General features: G+C 34.5%; 1 protein-coding gene across 2 annotated transcripts in view; it reads right to left on the bottom strand.

Annotated features, from left to right (window-relative positions):
• The window catches only part of LOC139499461 (ankyrin repeat and IBR domain-containing protein 1-like), a 53,286-nt gene that overhangs the window by 15,519 nt on the left and 15,790 nt on the right, over positions 1–21,977 (bottom strand). The window contains exons 9-14 of one of the 2 annotated variants that reach the window (XM_071288142.1): positions 21,406–21,494; positions 20,757–20,901; positions 20,116–20,258; positions 19,183–19,271; positions 18,399–18,476; positions 14,994–15,046 (exon numbers count right to left, since the gene is read on the bottom strand). In XM_071288142.1, the coding sequence (XP_071144243.1) occupies positions 14,994–15,046; positions 18,399–18,476; positions 19,183–19,271; positions 20,116–20,258; positions 20,757–20,901; positions 21,406–21,494 (597 nt within the window). Of the gene's footprint in view, positions 1–14,993; positions 15,047–18,345; positions 18,477–19,182; positions 19,272–20,115; positions 20,259–20,756; positions 20,902–21,405; positions 21,495–21,977 lie in introns of both variants that reach the window. The other variant, XR_011658194.1, reaches the window with a different exon arrangement.

Here is a 21,977-nt window from a genome sequence, read left to right as displayed (position 1 = left end):
GTTCTAAACATGCCATATGTTCTTTTTATTACATCATAGTTAAAAACTGACACACAGAAATGTCTTGTCAGATTAATTAATTGTATATGAATAAAATTATATTAATATATTATATATAAAGGCAGCTTATAAATTAAAAAGGCTAATAGATATAACCAGATGCTCCGCAGGGCGCAGCTTTATACGACTGCAGAGGTTGAACCCTGAACGGTTGGGGCAAGTATGGACACAACATTCAAGCTGGATTCAGCTCTAAATTTGGATTGTGATTAAATAGTTGACACAGCATTGGTTTCTGACACAGAATGAATGTGGTCTAATGAACTTAAAAAAAAATGTTTGCCTTTGAGCAATTCACTATGCTGTTGAATATTAATCCTCTCAAAAAAATGTTTGAAGAAATTTTCTTTTTATTTATGAAATCTGAAATGAAAAAAATTGACCCTCCAATTTTTTTTTCACATCCCCCTTTCCCTCATTTCAAAACTGATCTCAATTCAAATTTCTAATGAAGTTTGCAACAATAACTACTCATTTAAATACATCATAAAATATTAAAATGTAAAAAAAGTGCTTGTTATCACTGAATGGTAAAGATTGTTTTAATCTATCAGTTGGTAGTAAAAGTGAATATACATTGTATATTGTATAAAACAATGATTTAAGTTGATTCAACTACTATTCTGGACAAAGAAAGATTACTCCAATTGAAATCCAATTGGAATTTCTTGCTATTGCACAATATTGTGCAATTAGATATTTCTTGCTATTGTGGAATACTGTGCAATTGAAAATATTTGCTATTGCACAATACTGTGCAATTGAAGATTTCTTGCTATTGCACAATACTGTGCAATTGAAGATTTCTTGCTATTGCTGAATACTGTGCAATTGAAAATTTCTTGCTATTGCACAATACTTGATATAATAATTTTGGATCCTGATTTGGACCAACTTGAAAACTGGGCCCATAATCAAAAATCTAAGTACATGTTTAGATTCAGCATATCACAGAGGCCCAATAATTCAATTTTTGTTAAAATCAAACTTAGTTTAATTTTGGACCCTTTGGACGTTAATGTAAACCAATTTTAAAACAGTACCAAAAATTAAGAATCTACATACACAGTTAGATTTGGCATATCAAAGAACCCCAATTATTCAATTTTTGATGAAATCAAACAAAGTTTAATTTTGGACCCCGATTTGGACCAACTTGAAAACTGGGCCAATAATAAAAAATCTAAGTACATTTTTAGATTCAGCATATCAAAGAACCCAAAGGATTCAATTTTTGTTAAAATCAAACTAAGTTTAATTTTGGACCCTTTGGACCTTAATGTAGACCAATTTGAAAACGGGACCAAAAATTAAGAATCTACATACACAGTTAGATTCGGCATATCAAAGAACCCCAATTATTCAATTTTTGATAAAATCAAACAAAGTTTAAATCTGGACCCTTTGGGCCCTTTATTCCTAAACTGTTGGGACCAAAACTCCCAAAATCAATACCAACCTTCCTTTTATGGTCATAAACCTTGTGTTTAAATTTCATAGATTTCTATTTACTTATACTAAAGTTATGGTGCGAAAACCAAAAAAAATGCTTATTTGGGTCCCTTTTTGGCCCCTAATTCCTAAACTGTTGGGACCTAAACTCCCAAAATCAATACCAACCTTCCTTTTGTGGTCATAAACATTGTGTTTAAATTTCATTGATTTCTGTTTACTTAAACTAAAGTTATTGTGCGAAAACCAAGAATAATGCTTATTTGGGCCCTTTTTTGGCCCCTAATTCCTAAACTGTTGGAACCAAAACTCCCAAAATCAATCCCAACCTTTCTTTTGTGGTCATAAACCTTATGTCAAAATTTCATAGATTTCTATTTACTTAAACTAAAGTTATAGTGCGAAAACCAAGAAAATGCTTATTTGGGCCCTTTTTGGCCCCTAATTCCTAAAATGTTGGGACTAAAACTCCCAAAATCAATCCCAACCTTCCTTTTGTGGTCATAAACCTTGTGTTAAAATTTCATAGATTTCTATTCACTTTTACTAAAGTTAGAGTGCGAAAACTAAAAGTATTCAGACGACGACGACGACGACGACGACGACGACGCAGACGACGACGCCAACGTGATAGCAATATACGACGAAAATTTTTTCAAATTTTGCGGTCGTATAATGACTGATCATAAACAGATTGCATTTGCTAACTTCTAGTGTGATGACGGATAGTTTTGGTTCATTGAATTTTAAACTACTTCTAACTCTTTTTACCTTACAACATTTCATATGGTTACACCTCTCATTCTTCTGTATAGGAGATTTACCTTACAACATTTCATATGGTTACACCCCTCATTCTTCTGTATAGGAGATTTACCTTACAACATTTCATATGGTTACACCCCTCATTCTTCTGTATAGGAGATTTACCTTACAACATTTCATATGGTTACACCCCTCATTCTTCTGTGTAGGAGATTTACCTTACAACATTTCATATGGTTACACCCCTCATTCTTCTGTATAGGAGATTTACCTTACAACATTTCATCTGGTTACACCCCTCATTCTCATGTATAGGAGATCTACCTTACATTTCATATGGTTACACCCCTCATTCTTCTGTATAGGAGATTTACCTTACAACATTTCATATGGTTACACCCCTTATTCTTCTGTATAGGAGATTTACCTTACAACATTTCATATGGTTACACCCCTTATTCTTCTGTATAGGAGATTTACCTTACAACATTTCATATGATTACACCTCTCATTCTTCTGTATAGGAGATTTACCTTACAACATTTCATATGGTTACACCCCTCATTCTTCTGTATAGGAGATTTACCTTACAACATTTCATATGGTTACACCCCTCATTCTTCTGTATAGGAGATTTACCTTACAACATTTCATATGGTTACAGCCCTCATTCTTCTGTATAGGAGATTTACCTTACAACATTTCATATGGTTACAACCCTTCCATTCTTCTGTATAGGAGATTTACCTTACAACATTTCATATGATTACACCCCTCATTCTTCTGTATAGGAGATTTACCTTACAACATTTCATATGGTTACACCCCTCATTCTTCTGTATAGGAGATTTACCTTACAACATTTCATATGGTTACATCCCTCATTCTTCTGTATAGGAGATTTACCTTACAACATTTCATATGGTTACACCCCTCATTCTTCTGTACGAGAGATTTACCTTACAACATTTCATATGGTTACACCCCTCATTCTTCTGTATAGGAGATTTACCTTACAACATTTCATATGGTTACACCCCTCATTCTTCTGTATAGGAGATTTACCTTACAACATTTCATATGATTACACCCCTCATCCTCATTCTTCTGTATAGGAGATTTACCTTACAACATTTCATATGGTTACACCCCTCATTCTTCTGTATAGGAGATTTACCTTACAACATTTCATATGGTTACACCCCTCATTCTTCTGTATAGGAGATTTACCTTACAACATTTTATATGATTACACCCCTCATTCTTCTGTATAGGAGATTTAGCTTACAACATTTCATATGGTTACACCCCTCATTCTTCTGTATAGGAGATTTACCTTACAACATTTCATATGATTACACCCCTCATTCTTCTGTATAGGAGATTTACCTTACAACATTTCATATGGTTACACCCCTCATTCTTCTGTATAGGAGATTTACCTTACAACATTTTATATGGTTACACCCGTCATTCTTCTGTATAGGAGATTTACCTTACAACATTTTATATGATTACACCCCTCATTCTTCTGTATAGGAGATTTACCTTACAACATTTTATATGATTACACCCCTCATTCTTCTGTATAGGAGATTTACCTTACAACATTTTATATGGTTACACCCCTCATTCTTCTGTATAGGAGATTTACCTTACAACATTTCATGTGGTTACACCCCTCATTCTTCTGTATAGGAGATTTACCTTACAACATTTCATATGGTTACACCCCTCATTCTTCTGTATAGGAGATTTACCTTACAACATGTCATATGGTTACACCCCTCATTCTTCTGTATAGGAGATTTACCTTACAACATGTCATATGGTTACACCCCTCATTCTTCTGTATAGGAGATTTACCTTACAACATTTTATATGATTACACCCCTCATTCTTCTGTATAGGAGATTTACCTTACAACATTTCATATGGTTACACCCCTCATTCTTCTGTATAGGAGATTTACTTTACAACATTTCATATGGTTACACCCCTCATTCTTCTGTATAGGAGATATACCTTACAACATTTCATATGGTTACACCCCTCATTCTTCTGTATAGGAGATTTACCTTACAACATTTCATATGGTTACACCCCTCATTCTTCTGTATAGGAGATTTACCTTACAACATGTCATATGGTTACACCCCTCATTCTTCTGTACGAGAGATTTACCTTACAACATTTCATATGGTTACACCCCTCATTCATCTGTATAGGAGATTTACCTTACAACATTTCATATGGTTACACCCCTCATTCTTCTGTATAGGAGATTTACCTTACAACATGTCATATGGTTACACCCCTCATTCTTCTGTATAGGAGATTTACTTTACAACATTTCATATGGTTACACCCGTCATTCTTCTGTATAGGAGATTTACTTTAAAACATTTCATATGGTTACACCCCTCATTCTTCTGTATAGGAGATTTACCTTACAACATTTCATATGGTTACACCCCTCATTCTTCTGTATAGGAGATTTACCTTACAACATGTCATATGGTTACACCCCTCATTCTTCTGTACGAGAGATTTACCTTACAACATTTCATATGGTTACACCCCTCATTCTTCTGTATAGGACATTTACCTTACAACATTTCATATGATTACACCCCTCATTCTTCTGTATAGGAGATTTACCTTACAACATTTCATATGGTTACACCCCTCATTCTTCTGTATAGGAGATTTACCTTACAACATTTCATATGGTTACACCCCTCATTCTTCTGTATAGGAGATTTACCTTACAACATTTTATATGATTACACCCCTCATTCTTCTGTATAGGAGATTTACCTTACAACATTTTATATGATTACACCCCTCATTCTTCTGTATAAGAGATTTACCTTACAACATTTTATATGGTTACACCCCTCATTCTTCTGTATAGGAGATTTACCTTACAACATTTCATGTGGTTACACCCCTCATTCTTCTGTATAGGAGATTTACCTTACAACATTTCATATGGTTACACCCCTCATTCTTCTGTATAGGAGATTTACCTTACAACATGTCATATGGTTACACCCCTCATTCTTCTGTATAGGAGATTTACCTTACAACATGTCATATGGTTACACCCCTCATTCTTCTGTATAGGAGATTTACCTTACAACATTTTATATGATTACACCCCTCATTCTTCTGTATAGGAGATTTACCTTACAACATTTCATATGGTTACACCCGTCATTCTTCTGTATAGGAGATTTACTTTACAACATTTCATATGGTTACACCCCTCATTCTTCTGTATAGGAGATATACCTTACAACATTTCATATGGTTACACCCCTCATTCTTCTGTATAGGACATTTACCTTACAACATTTCATATGGTTACACCCCTCATTCTTCTGTATAGGAGATTTACCTTACAACATTTCATATGGTTACACCCCTCATTCTTCTGTATAGGAGATTTACCTTACAACATTTCATATGGTTACACCCCTCATTCTTCTGTATAGGAGATTTACCTTACAACATTTCATATGGTTACACCCCTCATTCTTCTGTATAGGAGATTTACCTTACAACATTTCATATGGTTACACTCCTCATTCTTCTGTATAGGAGATTAACCTTACAACATTTCATATGGTTACACCCCTCATTCTTCTGTATAGGAGATTTACCTTACAACATTTCATATGGTTACACCCCTCATTCTTCTGTATAGGAGATTTACCTTACAACATTTCATGTGATTACACCCCTCATTCTTCTGTATAGGAGATTTACCTTACAACATTTCATATGATTACACCCCTCATTCTTCTGTATAGGAGATTTACCTTACAACATTTCATATGGTTACACCCCTCATTCTTCTGTATAGGAGATTTACCTTACAACATTTCATATGGTTACACCCCTCATTCTTCTGTATAGATTTACCTTACAACATTTCATATGATTACACCCCTCATTCTTCTGTATAGGAGATTTACCTTACAACATTTCATATGGTTACACCCCTCATTCTTCTGTATAGGAGATTTACCTTACAACATTTCATATGGTTACACCCCTCATTCTTCTGTATAGGAGATTTACCTTACAACATTTCATATGATTACACCCCTCATCCTCATTCTTCTGTATAGGAGATTTACCTTACAACATTTCATATGGTTACACCCCTCATTCTTCTGTATAGGAGATTTACCTTACAACATTTCATATGGTTACACCCCTCATTCTTCTGTATAGGAGATTTACCTTACAACATTTCATATGGTTACACCCCTCATTCTTCTGTACGAGAGATTTACCTTACAACATTTCATATGGTTACACCCCTCATTCTTCTGTATAGGACATTTACCTTACAACATTTCATATGATTACACCCCTCATTCTTCTGTATAGGAGATTTACCTTACAACATTTCATATGGTTACACCCCTCATTCTTCTGTATAGGAGATTTACCTTACAACATTTCATATGGTTACACCCCTCATTCTTCTGTATAGGAGATTTACCTTACAACATTTTATATGATTACACCCCTCATTCTTCTGTATAGGAGATTTACCTTACAACATTTTATATGATTACACCCCTCATTCTTCTGTATAAGAGATTTACCTTACAACATTTTATATGGTTACACCCCTCATTCTTCTGTATAGGAGATTTACCTTACAACATTTCATGTGGTTACACCCCTCATTCTTCTGTATAGGAGATTTACCTTACAACATTTCATATGGTTACACCCCTCATTCTTCTGTATAGGAGATTTACCTTACAACATGTCATATGGTTACACCCCTCATTCTTCTGTATAGGAGATTTACCTTACAACATGTCATATGGTTACACCCCTCATTCTTCTGTATAGGAGATTTACCTTACAACATTTTATATGATTACACCCCTCATTCTTCTGTATAGGAGATTTACCTTACAACATTTCATATGGTTACACCCGTCATTCTTCTGTATAGGAGATTTACTTTACAACATTTCATATGGTTACACCCCTCATTCTTCTGTATAGGAGATATACCTTACAACATTTCATATGGTTACACCCCTCATTCTTCTGTATAGGACATTTACCTTACAACATTTCATATGGTTACACCCCTCATTCTTCTGTATAGGAGATTTACCTTACAACATTTCATATGGTTACACCCCTCATTCTTCTGTATAGGAGATTTACCTTACAACATTTCATATGGTTACACCCCTCATTCTTCTGTATAGGAGATTTACCTTACAACATTTCATATGGTTACACCCCTCATTCTTCTGTATAGGAGATTTACCTTACAACATTTCATATGGTTACACTCCTCATTCTTCTGTATAGGAGATTAACCTTACAACATTTCATATGGTTACACCCCTCATTCTTCTGTATAGGAGATTTACCTTACAACATTTCATATGGTTACACCCCTCATTCTTCTGTATAGGAGATTTACCTTACAACATTTCATGTGATTACACCCCTCATTCTTCTGTATAGGAGATTTACCTTACAACATTTCATATGATTACACCCCTCATTCTTCTGTATAGATTTACCTTACAACATTTCATATGGTTACACCCCTCATTCTTCTGTATAGGAGATTTACCTTACAACATTTCATATGGTTACACCCCTCATTCTTCTGTATAGATTTACCTTACAACATTTCATATGATTACACCCCTCATTCTTCTGTATAGGAGATTTACCTTACAACATTTCATATGGTTACACCCCTCATTCTTCTGTATAGGAGATTTACCTTACAACATTTCATATGGTTACACCCCTCATTCTTCTGTATAGGAGATTTACCTTACAACATTTCATATGATTACACCCCTCATCCTCATTCTTCTGTATAGGAGATTTACCTTACAACATTTCATATGGTTACACCCCTCATTCTTCTGTATAGGAGATTTACCTTACAACATTTCATATGGTTACACCCCTCATTCTTCTGTATAGGAGATTTACCTTACAACATTTTATATGATTACACCCCTCATTCTTCTGTATAGGAGATTTAGCTTACAACATTTCATATGGTTACACCCCTCATTCTTCTGTATAGGAGATTTACCTTACAACATTTCATATGATTACACCCCTCATTCTTCTGTATAGGAGATTTACCTTACAACATTTCATATGGTTACACCCCTCATTCTTCTGTATAGGAGATTTACCTTACAACATTTTATATGGTTACACCCGTCATTCTTCTGTATAGGAGATTTACCTTACAACATTTTATATGATTACACCCCTCATTCTTCTGTATAGGAGATTTACCTTACAACATTTTATATGATTACACCCCTCATTCTTCTGTATAGGAGATTTACCTTACAACATTTTATATGGTTACACCCCTCATTCTTCTGTATAGGAGATTTACCTTACAACATTTCATGTGGTTACACCCCTCATTCTTCTGTATAGGAGATTTACCTTACAACATTTCATATGGTTACACCCCTCATTCTTCTGTATAGGAGATTTACCTTACAACATGTCATATGGTTACACCCCTCATTCTTCTGTATAGGAGATTTACCTTACAACATGTCATATGGTTACACCCCTCATTCTTCTGTATAGGAGATTTACCTTACAACATTTTATATGATTACACCCCTCATTCTTCTGTATAGGAGATTTACCTTACAACATTTCATATGGTTACACCCGTCATTCTTCTGTATAGGAGATTTACTTTACAACATTTCATATGGTTACACCCCTCATTCTTCTGTATAGGAGATATACCTTACAACATTTCATATGGTTACACCCCTCATTCTTCTGTATAGGAGATTTACCTTACAACATTTCATATGGTTACACCCCTCATTCTTCTGTATAGGAGATTTACCTTACAACATGTCATATGGTTACACCCCTCATTCTTCTGTACGAGAGATTTACCTTACAACATTTCATATGGTTACACCCCTCATTCATCTGTATAGGAGATTTACCTTACAACATTTCATATGGTTACACCCCTCATTCTTCTGTATAGGAGATTTACCTTACAACATGTCATATGGTTACACCCCTCATTCTTCTGTATAGGAGATTTACTTTACAACATTTCATATGGTTACACCCGTCATTCTTCTGTATAGGAGATTTACTTTAAAACATTTCATATGGTTACACCCCTCATTCTTCTGTATAGGAGATTTACCTTACAACATTTCATATGGTTACACCCCTCATTCTTCTGTATAGGAGATTTACCTTACAACATGTCATATGGTTACACCCCTCATTCTTCTGTACGAGAGATTTACCTTACAACATTTCATATGGTTACACCCCTCATTCTTCTGTATAGGACATTTACCTTACAACATTTCATATGATTACACCCCTCATTCTTCTGTATAGGAGATTTACCTTACAACATTTCATATGGTTACACCCCTCATTCTTCTGTATAGGAGATTTACCTTACAACATTTCATATGGTTACACCCCTCATTCTTCTGTATAGATTTACCTTACAACATTTTATATGATTACACCCCTCATTCTTCTGTATAGGAGATTTACCTTACAACATTTTATATGATTACACCCCTCATTCTTCTGTATAGGAGATTTACCTTACAACATTTTATATGGTTACACCCCTCATTCTTCTGTATAGGAGATTTACCTTACAACATTTCATGTGGTTACACCCCTCATTCTTCTGTATAGGAGATTTACCTTACAACATTTCATATGGTTACACCCCTCATTCTTCTGTATAGGAGATTTACCTTACAACATGTCATATGGTTACACCCCTCATTCTTCTGTATAGGAGATTTACCTTACAACATGTCATATGGTTACACCCCTCATTCTTCTGTATAGGAGATTTACCTTACAACATGTCATATGATTACACCCCTCATTCTTCTGTATAGGAGATTTACCTTACAACATTTCATATGGTTACACCCGTCATTCTTCTGTATAGGAGATTTACTTTACAACATTTCATATGGTTACACCCCTCATTCTTCTGTATAGGAGATATACCTTACAACATTTCATATGGTTACACCCCTCATTCTTCTGTATAGGACATTTACCTTACAACATTTCATATGGTTACACCCCTCATTCTTCTGTATAGGAGATTTACCTTACAACATTTCATATGGTTACACCCCTCATTCTTCTGTATAGGAGATTTACCTTACAACATTTCATATGGTTACACCCCTCATTCTTCTGTATAGGAGATTTACCTTACAACATTTCATATGGTTACACCCCTCATTCTTCTGTATAGGAGATTTACCTTACAACATTTCATATGGTTACACTCCTCATTCTTCTGTATAGGAGATTAACCTTACAACATTTCATATGGTTACACCCCTCATTCTTCTGTATAGGAGATTTACCTTACAACATTTCATATGGTTACACCCCTCATTCTTCTGTATAGGAGATTTACCTTACAACATTTCATGTGATTACACCCCTCATTCTTCTGTATAGGAGATTTACCTTACAACATTTCATATGATTACACCCCTCATTCTTCTGTATAGGAGATTTACCTTACAACATTTCATATGGTTACACCCCTCATTCTTCTGTATAGGAGATTTACCTTACAACATTTCATATGGTTACACCCCTCATTCTTCTGTATAGATTTACCTTACAACATTTCATATGATTACACCCCTCATTCTTCTGTATAGGAGATTTACCTTACAACATTTCATATGGTTACACCCCTCATTCTTCTGTATAGGAGATTTACCTTACAACATTTCATATGGTTACACCCCTCATTCTTCTGTATAGGAGATTTACCTTACAACATTTCATATGATTACACCCCTCATCCTCATTCTTCTGTATAGGAGATTTATCTTACAACATTTCATATGGTTACACCCCTCATTCTTCTGTATAGGAGATTTACCTTACAACATTTCATATGGTTACACCCCTCATTCTTCTGTATAGGAGATTTACCTTACAACATTTTATATGATTACACCCCTCATTCTTCTGTATAGGAGATTTAGCTTACAACATTTCATATGGTTACACCCCTCATTCTTCTGTATAGGAGATTTACCTTACAACATTTCATATGATTACACCCCTCATTCTTCTGTATAGGAGATTTACCTTACAACATTTCATATGGTTACACCCCTCATTCTTCTGTATAGGAGATTTACCTTACAACATTTTATATGGTTACACCCGTCATTCTTCTGTATAGGAGATTTACCTTACAACATTTTATATGATTACACCCCTCATTCTTCTGTATAGGAGATTTACCTTACAACATTTTATATGATTACACCCCTCATTCTTCTGTATAGGAGATTTACCTTACAACATTTTATATGGTTACACCCCTCATTCTTCTGTATAGGAGATTTACCTTACAACATTTCATGTGGTTACACCCCTCATTCTTCTGTATAGGAGATTTACCTTACAACATTTCATATGGTTACACCCCTCATTCTTCTGTATAGGAGATTTACCTTACAACATGTCATATGGTTACACCCCTCATTCTTCTGTATAGGAGATTTACCTTACAACATGTCATATGGTTACACCCCTCATTCTTCTGTATAGGAGATTTACCTTACAACATTTTATATGATTACACCCCTCATTCTTCTGTATAGGAGATTTACCTTACAACATTTCATATGGTTACACCCGTCATTCTTCTGTATAGGAGATTTACTTTACAACATTTCATATGGTTACACCCCTCATTCTTCTGTATAGGAGATATACCTTACAACATTTCATATGGTTACACCCCTCATTCTTCTGTATAGGAGATTTACCTTACAACATTTCATATGGTTACACCCCTCATTCTTCTGTATAGGAGATTTACCTTACAACATGTCATATGGTTACACCCCTCATTCTTCTGTACGAGAGATTTACCTTACAACATTTCATATGGTTACACCCCTCATTCATCTGTATAGGAGATTTACCTTACAACATTTCATATGGTTACACCCCTCATTCTTCTGTATAGGAGATTTACCTTACAACATGTCATATGGTTACACCCCTCATTCTTCTGTATAGGAGATTTACTTTACAACATTTCATATGGTTACACCCGTCATTCTTCTGTATAGGAGATTTACTTTAAAACATTTCATATGGTTACACCCCTCATTCTTCTGTATAGGAGATTTACCTTACAACATTTCATATGGTTACACCCCTCATTCTTCTGTATAGGAGATTTACCTTACAACATGTCATATGGTTACACCCCTCATTCTTCTGTACGAGAGATTTACCTTACAACATTTCATATGGTTACACCCCTCATTCTTCTGTATAGGACATTTACCTTACAACATTTCATATGATTACACCCCTCATTCTTCTGTATAGGAGATTTACCTTACAACATTTCATCTGGTTACACCCCTCATTCTTCTGTATAGGAGATTTACCTTACAACATTTCATATGGTTACACCCCTCATTCTTCTGTATAGGAGATTTACCTTACAACATTTCATATGGTTACACCCCTCATTCTTCTGTATAGGAGATTTACCTTACAACATTTCATATGGTTACACCCCTCATTCTTCTGTATAGATTTACCTTACAACATTTCATATGGTTACACCCCTCATTCTTCTGTATAGGAGATTTACCTTACAACATTTCATATGGTTACACCCCTCATTCTTCTGTATAGGAGATTTACCTTACAACATTTCATATGGTTACACCCCTCATTCTTCTGTATAGGAGATTTACCTTACAACATTTCATATGATTACATCCCTCATTCTTCTGTATAGGAGATTTACCTTACAACATTTCATATGGTTACACCCCTCATTCTTCTGTATAGATTTACCTTACAACATTTCATATGATTACACCCCTCATTCTTCTGTATAGGAGATTTACCTTACAACATTTCATATGGTTACACCCCTCATTCTTCTGTATAGATTTACCTTACAACATTTCATATGGTTACACCCCTCATTCTTCTGTATAGGAGATTTACCTTACAACATTTCATATGGTTACACCCCTCATTCTTCTGTATAGGAGATTTACCTTACAACATTTTATATGGTTACACCCCTCATTCTTCTGTATAGGAGATTTACCTTACAACATTTCATATGGTTACACCCCTCATTCTTCTGTATAGGAGATTTACCTTACAACATTTCATATGGTTACACCCCTCATTCTTCTGTACGAGAGATTTACCTTACAACATTTCATATGGTTACACCCCTCATTCTTCTGTATAGGAGATTTACCTTACAACATTTCATATGGTTACACCCCTCATTCTTCTGTATAGGAGATTTACCTTACAACATTTCATATGGTTACACCCCTCATTCTTCTGTATAGGAGATATACCTTACAACATTTCATATGGTTACACCCCTCATTCTTCTGTATAGATTTACCTTACAACATTTCATATGGTTACACCCCTCATTCTTCTGTATAGGAGATTTACCTTACAACATTTCATATGGTTACACTCCTCATTCTTCTGTATAGGAGATTTACCTTACAACATTTCATATGGTTACACCCCTCATTCTTCTGTATAGGAGATTTACCTTACAACATTTCATATGATTACATCCCTCATTCTTCTGTATAGGAGATTTACCTTACAACATTTCATATGGTTACACCCCTCATTCTTCTGTATAGATTTACCTTACAACATGTCATATGATTACACCCCTCATTCTTCTGTATAGGAGATTTACCTTACAACATTTCATATGGTTACACCCCTCATTCTTCTGTATAGATTTACCTTACAACATTTCATATGGTTACACCCCTCATTCTTCTGTATAGGAGATTTACCTTACAACATTTCATATGGTTACACCCCTCATTCTTCTGTATAGGAGATTTACCTTACAATATTTTATATGATTACACCCCTCATTCTTCTGTATAGGAGATTTAGCTTACAACATTTCATATGGTTACACCCCTCATTCTTCTGTATAGGAGATTTACCTTACAACATTTCATATGATTACACCCCTCATTCTTCTGTATAGGAGATTTACCTTACAACATTTCATGTGGTTACACCCTTCATTCTTCTGTATAGGAGATATACCTTACAACATTTCATATGGTTACACCCCTCATTCTTCTGTATAGGAGATTTACCTTACAACATTTCATATGGTTACACCCCTCATTCTTCTGTACGAGAGATTTACCTTACAACATTTCATATGGTTACACCCCTCATTCATCTGTATAGGAGATTTACCTTACAACATTTCATATGGTTACACCCCTCATTCTTCTGTATAGGAGATTTACCTTACAACATTTCATATGATTACACCCCTCATTCTTCTGTATAGGAGATTTACCTTACAACATTTCATATGATTACACCCCTCATTCTTCTGTATAGGACATTTACCTTACAACATTTCATATGGTTACACCCCTCATTCTTCTGTATAGGAGATTTACCTTACAACATTTCATATGGTTACACTCCTCATTCTTCTGTATAGGAGATTTACCTTACAACATTTCATATGGTTACACCCCTCATTCTTCTGTATAGGACATTTACCTTACAACATTTCATATGGTTACACCCCTCATTCTTCTGTATAGGAGATTTACCTTACAACATTTCATATGATTACACCCTTCATTCTTCTGTATAGGAGATTTACCTTACAACATTTCATATGGTTACACCCCTCATTCTTCTGTATAGGACATTTACCTTACAACATTTCATATGGTTACACCCCTCATTCTTCTGTATAGGACATTTACCTTACAACATTTCATATGGTTACACCCCTCATTCTTCTGTATAGGACATTTACCTTACAACATTTCATATGGTTACACCCCTCATTCTTCTGTATAGGAGATTTACCTTACAACATTTCATATGGTTACACCCCTCATTCTTCTGTATAGGAGATTTACCTTACAACATTTCATATGGTTACACCCCTCATTCTTCTGTATAGGAGATTTACCTTACAACATTTCATATGGTTACACTCCTCATTCTTCTGTATAGGAGATTAACCTTACAACATTTCATATGGTTACACCCCTCATTCTTCTGTATAGGAGATTTACCTTACAACATTTCATATGGTTACACCCCTCATTCTTCTGTATAGGAGATTTACCTTACAACATTTCATGTGATTACACCCCTCATTCTTCTGTATAGGAGATTTACCTTACAACATTTCATATGATTACACCCCTCATTCTTCTGTATAGGAGATTTACCTTACAACATTTCATATGGTTACACCCCTCATTCTTCTGTATAGGAGATTTACCTTACAACATTTCATATGGTTACACCCCTCATTCTTCTGTATAGATTTACCTTACAACATTTCATATGATTACACCCCTCATTCTTCTGTATAGGAGATTTACCTTACAACATTTCATATGGTTACACCCCTCATTCTTCTGTATAGGAGATTTACCTTACAACATTTCATATGATTACACCCCTCATTCTTCTGTATAGGAGATTTACCTTACAACATTTCATATGGTAACACCCCTCATTCTTCTGTATAGGAGATTTACCTTACAACATTTCATATGGTTACACCCCTCATTCTTCTGTATAGGAGATTTACCTTACAACATTTCATATGGTTACACCCTTCATTCTTCTGTATAGGAGATTAACCTTACAACATTTCATATGGTTACACCCCTCATTCTTCTGTATAGGACATTTACCTTACAACATTTCATATGGTTACACCCCTCATTCTTCTGTATAGGAGATTTACCTTACAACATTTCATATGGTTACACCCCTCATTCTTCTGTATAGGAGATTTACCTTACAACATTTCATGTGATTACACCCCTCATTCTTCTGTATAGGAGATTTACCTTACAACATTTCATATGATTACACCCCTCATTCTTCTGTATAGGAGATTTACCTTACAACATTTCATTTGGTTACACCCCTCATTCTTCTGTATAGGAGATTTACCTTACAACATTTCATATGGTTACACCCCTCATTCTTCTGTATAGATTTACCTTACAACATTTCATATGATTACACCCCTCATTCTTCTGTATAGGAGATTTACCTTACAACATTTCATATGGTTACACCCCTCATTCTTCTGTATAGATTTACCTTACAACATTTCATATGATTACACCCCTCATTCTTCTGTATAGGAGATTTACCTTACAACATTTCATATGGTTACACCCCTCATTCTTCTGTATAGGAGATTTACCTTACAACATTTCATATGGTTACACCCCTCATTCTTCTGTATAGGAGATTTACCTTACAACATTTCATATGGTTACACCCTTCATTCTTCTGTATAGGAGATTAACCTTACAACATTTCATATGGTTACACCCCTCATTCTTCTGTATAGGAGATTTACCTTACAACATTTCATATGGTTACACCCCTCATTCTTCTGTATAGGACATTTACCTTACAACATTTCATATGATTACACCCCTCATTCTTCTGTATAGGAGATTTACCTTACAACATTTCATATGATTACACCCCTCATTCTTCTGTATAGGAGATTTACCTTACAACATTTCATATGGTTACACCCCTCATTCTTCTGTATAGGAGATTTACCTTACAACATTTCATATGATTACACCCCTCATTCTTCTGTATAGGAGATTTACCTTACAACATTTCATATGGTTACACCCCTCATTCTTCTGTATAGGAGATTTACCTTACAACATTTCATATGATTACACCCCTCATTTCATATGGTTACACCCCTCATTCTTCTGTATAGGAGATTTAACTTACAACATTTCATATGGTTACACCCCTCATTCTTCTGTATAGGAGATTTACCTTACAACATTTCATATGATTACACCCCTCATTCTTCTGTATAGGAGATTAACCTTACAACATTTCATATGGTTACACCCCTCATTCTTCTGTATAGGACATTTACCTTACAACATTTCATATGGTTACACCCCTCATTCTTCTGTATAGGAGATTTACCTTACAACATTTCATATGGTTACACCCCTCATTCTTCTGTATAGGAGATTTACCTTACAACATTTCATGTGGTTACACCCCTCATTCTTCTGTATAGGAGATTTACCTTACAACATTTCATGTGGTTACACCCCTCATTCTTCTGTATAGGACATTTGCCTTACAACATTTCATATGGTTACACCCCTCATTCTTCTGTATAGGAGATTTACCTTACAACATTTCATATGGTTACACCCTTCATTCTTCTGTATAGGAGATTAACCTTACAACATTTCATATGGTTACACCCCTCATTCTTCTGTATAGGAGATTTACCTTACAACATTTCATATGGTTACACCCCTTATTCTTCTGTATAGGAGATTTACCTTACAACATTTCATATGGTTACACCCCTCATTCTTCTGTATAGGAGATTTACCTTACAACATTTCATATGATTACACCCCTCATTCTTCTGTATAGGAGATTTACCTTACAACATTTCATGTGATTACACCCCTCATTCTTCTGTATAGGAGATATACCTTACAACATTTCATGTGATTACACCCCTCATTCTTATGTATAGGAGATTTACCTTACAACATTTCATATGGTTACACCCCTCATTCTTCTGTATAGGAGATTTACCTTACAACATTTCATATGGTTACACCCCTCATTCTTCTGAATAGGAGATTTACCTTACAACATTTCATATGGTTACACCCCTCATTCTTCTGTATAGGAGATTTACCTTACAACATTTCATATGGTTACACCCCTCATTCTTCTGTATAGGAGATTTACCTTACAACATTTCATATGATTACACCCCTCATTCTTCTGTATAGGAGATTTACCTTACAACATTTCATATGGTTACACCCCTCATTCTTCTGTATAGGAGATTTACCTTACAACATTTCATATGGTTACACCCCTCATTCTTCTGTATAGGAGATTTACCTTACAACATTTCATATGGTTACACCCCTCATTCTTCTGTATAGGAGATTTACAGTTAGGACAAGACTTGGAATTAGTAACCAACCAAAGACAATTAGCTGCATTCTCTGTCTCTTCCTCAGTGGTACGTACTAAAAACATAAAAGGTCAAGATGTAGGACAAATGATCACGACTAGGCAATAGTCATAAACAGCTAGTGTCTAATAGTAAATAAATTAAAAAAAATTGGTTGTAGTTTGTTGGTGTGGTTTATAGGTGTTACTCATTTCTGTTTTTCATATAGATCAGTAGGTTGGTTTTCCTGTTTAGATTGTTTTACACTAAAGATTTTAAAGACTTTTATAGCTTGCTGTTCAGTGTTAGACAAGGTTCCGTGTTTAAGGTCGTAACTTTGATGTATAATTGTAAAATTTTTATACATTGTGACTTGGACAGAGAGTTATCTCATTGGCACTCATACCACATCTTATTTATAAATATTAAATGACTGATCAGGTATGATGACCAAAGAATATATTCATACTTTTGTATTTGTTAAGTACATAATTTTTGGTTTGTATAATGTATTACAGGTAAGTTAAATATACGGTCAAACCTGCATTTTTTAAAGAGACCACCTGTATCAAGCAAAAACCTGTGTTATAAGACCATTAATTGTAGATCCCTTTGAAGTGCATTTGATATAGATTGAACCTGTATTAAAAGACCACCTATCGATGAGACAACTTTTTTGCCCTTCTTTGAATGGTCTCTAGATCTTAAAACAGGTTTCACTGTATATATGTTAATAACTAAAACAGTTTGTTCTACATTTATACCGGGGGGAGATAACTCACATTCTTCAGGTCTGATCTCTGCTATCTTGTTGTACCATTTCTTCCAGTTTTCACAACTTGCTGGTTCATGTGCTTCACCTAGGCACTCCCTATACATTGAACAAAACTATTATTACACTTAAACAGTAAAAGCATTTACAGATTAAAACATATATTAGTATGCAAGTTTAGACTGAGAAAGAAACATTTTACTGAGTCTTGGATCACTGAACATGTGTAAAGTGATTGACATAGTCTAAGGTTGATCATAAGTATATACTTTTTGAGACAGAATTTTCTTATAATTTGCCAAAATGAAGATTTCACTATGCTTTTTTCATATATATAATAAAAACTATGTGTCATCGTGCTATTTTTCAAGCTATGAGCCGTTGAAAATTGCCTAAATTTGGTTAGATTGTTCACGAAAAAACATATTTGTGTGGATTAAAAAAGTTCTATGAGATAAAATTTTAAAATAAATTGTGAGGAGATAGGTCTTATTACATAATTTAAGAAAATAAAAAGAAAAATGGGGGTCACAGAACTTGTTTTCTTGCTACAAATAAAAATAAAAAATGTCCCTATTATTCCAGTATAATTTTTTTTACTAAAAGAGTTTCTCCCTTTAAATAGCTCATTTGGAAAAAATGATTCATTAAACAAAACAAAAAAATATTTTCGATAATACAATAAATCATCAAGTTTTCCTTATATAAATAAACAGTCTAATCATTAAATTACAAATCTGTCTCAAAATTTGCATATTTGGGGAAATAACTATACCGATTTTGTATAGTGATTGTACAATCCAAGATGGTTCACTTTTATAAATTGTTATTTGGATGGAGAGTTGTCTCATTGGCACTTACACCACATCTTCCTGTATCTATATATGGAAACAAATTACAAATCAAAAAGTCCCTACTTTGTAAAACGTTTTATAATACCTACCAGCAGAAGAGATGACCCTTCCCACAATCCACTGCTTTAGATGTGTCACTCGGTAACTTAATGTAAGTCTCTGGCATCTTAACAGCTTGTCCACATCCTGGGAAAGGGCACCATTTAATGTTAGGGTTACTCTCAACAAAGGCCTGCACATATATAAATCAAAAGTACAATTATTGGATAAAAGGGCTATGTATATGTGAATACCGTGCTGGGAAAGGGCACCGTTTAATGTTAGGATTACTCTCTACAAAGGCCTGTAAATATATAAATCAAAAGTAAAATTATTGGAAAAAGGTCTATGTATATGTGAATAGCTAGTCCACATCCTGGGAAAGGGCACCATTTAATGTTAGGGTTACTCTCTACAAAGGCCTGCACATATATAAATCAAGAGATAAACCCTTGTTCATAGGCCTACATATGTGTACATAGATTATCCACATGTAAAAAACAGCTTATCTCTGCACTCATGAATAGGTGAGCAAGAGATACTTCCTTTTCTATGGTTTTACTGTTGCAAATATTTGTTTACCGGCTAAGATTTGTTGTTAAGGTAATCTCCATTTCAGGTTGTAAAACCCATATTTGACGTAGGCCAAGCTTAAAAAAGTTATCGCTTTAATATATCATTGATTGACTACCTTGATATCAAACTGTAGGTATCTTCTGGCCATAGCTCTAGAAACAACACTCTCTATCACTTCTACAGAGACCAGTTTCATACAGTCATAGGCAGGACAGGTTATGTTGTGGGCCTCACCTTCTTGTATCTTCAGATCTAAATATCTGTAATATAGTTATACATTAAGAACAAGCTTGTTAACATGATTAATTCTATTATAATAGTTTAATAAGAGATATATAGATTCTTTAATAGGTAGAGGTGGATTAGATAAGTTTCTTTATTGTTAAAATATTGAATTTAGTCTGGGCCTAGACAAGGACTTTAAAATTTCCTACTGATAAGAATATAAGATCTGACAGTACAGAGGTGGGAGAATGACTAATATTAGCTACAATTGTTAGCTTTAGAAAAGTGCTCTTGTCGTATAGCCTACCTGTTTTTAGAGGATATTAAAGTACGGTTAAACGCAAACATTTGAATCATATTTTTATTTTTATTTTTTTTATTTTTTATTAATTTTCAAGGGGGCGCTCTCAAAAAAATATTATTTGTTTGAACTTAAGAAAGCATCTTAACAGGAAACAATTTAGTCAAGTATCATATTGATATTTAATACTCTTTCCTACCAAGCGATGTTCAAGTATCCCTATGATTATCATACATACATTTGCCAGCAATCTTTACAGAACTGATGAAGACAGGCCATTTGTACAGGATCTTCATTGGTGATGAAACTTGATGTACAAATATCACACTAAAAAGAATTCAAACAAGAAGTAATTGTAACAGGATGCTGTTACGAAGTCTCCCAAACAAAGCTCCGATAACTCCCCATTCATATGGTCCCATGTTCATTTGATTTGATTTTTTGTCCCATACAAGAATATATATGGCTTACGAGTAGGGATCTCAACCATTTACAAGTTTTCAAACAGAAGGGGGTGGTGGTGACCCCAGGGACTTTACCTACATTTCATTTGATTTGTTTTATTGTCCCCTACAAGATAATATATGGTTTAGGGGTGGGGATCTGGACCGTTTACAAGATAAAAGTACATTCTCAAATTGAACAGGGTGGGGGTGACCCCCAGGAACTTCCATCTAATTTCATGTGATTTGTTTTATTGTCCCATACAAGAATATATATGGTTTAGGGGTGGGGATCTGGACCGTTTTCAAGTTTTCAAACAAGAGGGGGTGGGGTGACCCCCTATGGACTTCCCTTTTATTTCATTTG

The sequence above is a fragment of the Mytilus edulis genome, chromosome 12 (genome assembly GCF_963676685.1).
Source record: "Mytilus edulis chromosome 12, xbMytEdul2.2, whole genome shotgun sequence".
Taxonomy (NCBI): domain Eukaryota; kingdom Metazoa; phylum Mollusca; class Bivalvia; order Mytilida; family Mytilidae; genus Mytilus; species Mytilus edulis.
Note: the sequence above shows the minus strand (reverse complement) of the source record. Positions and strands in the feature narration are given on the sequence as shown.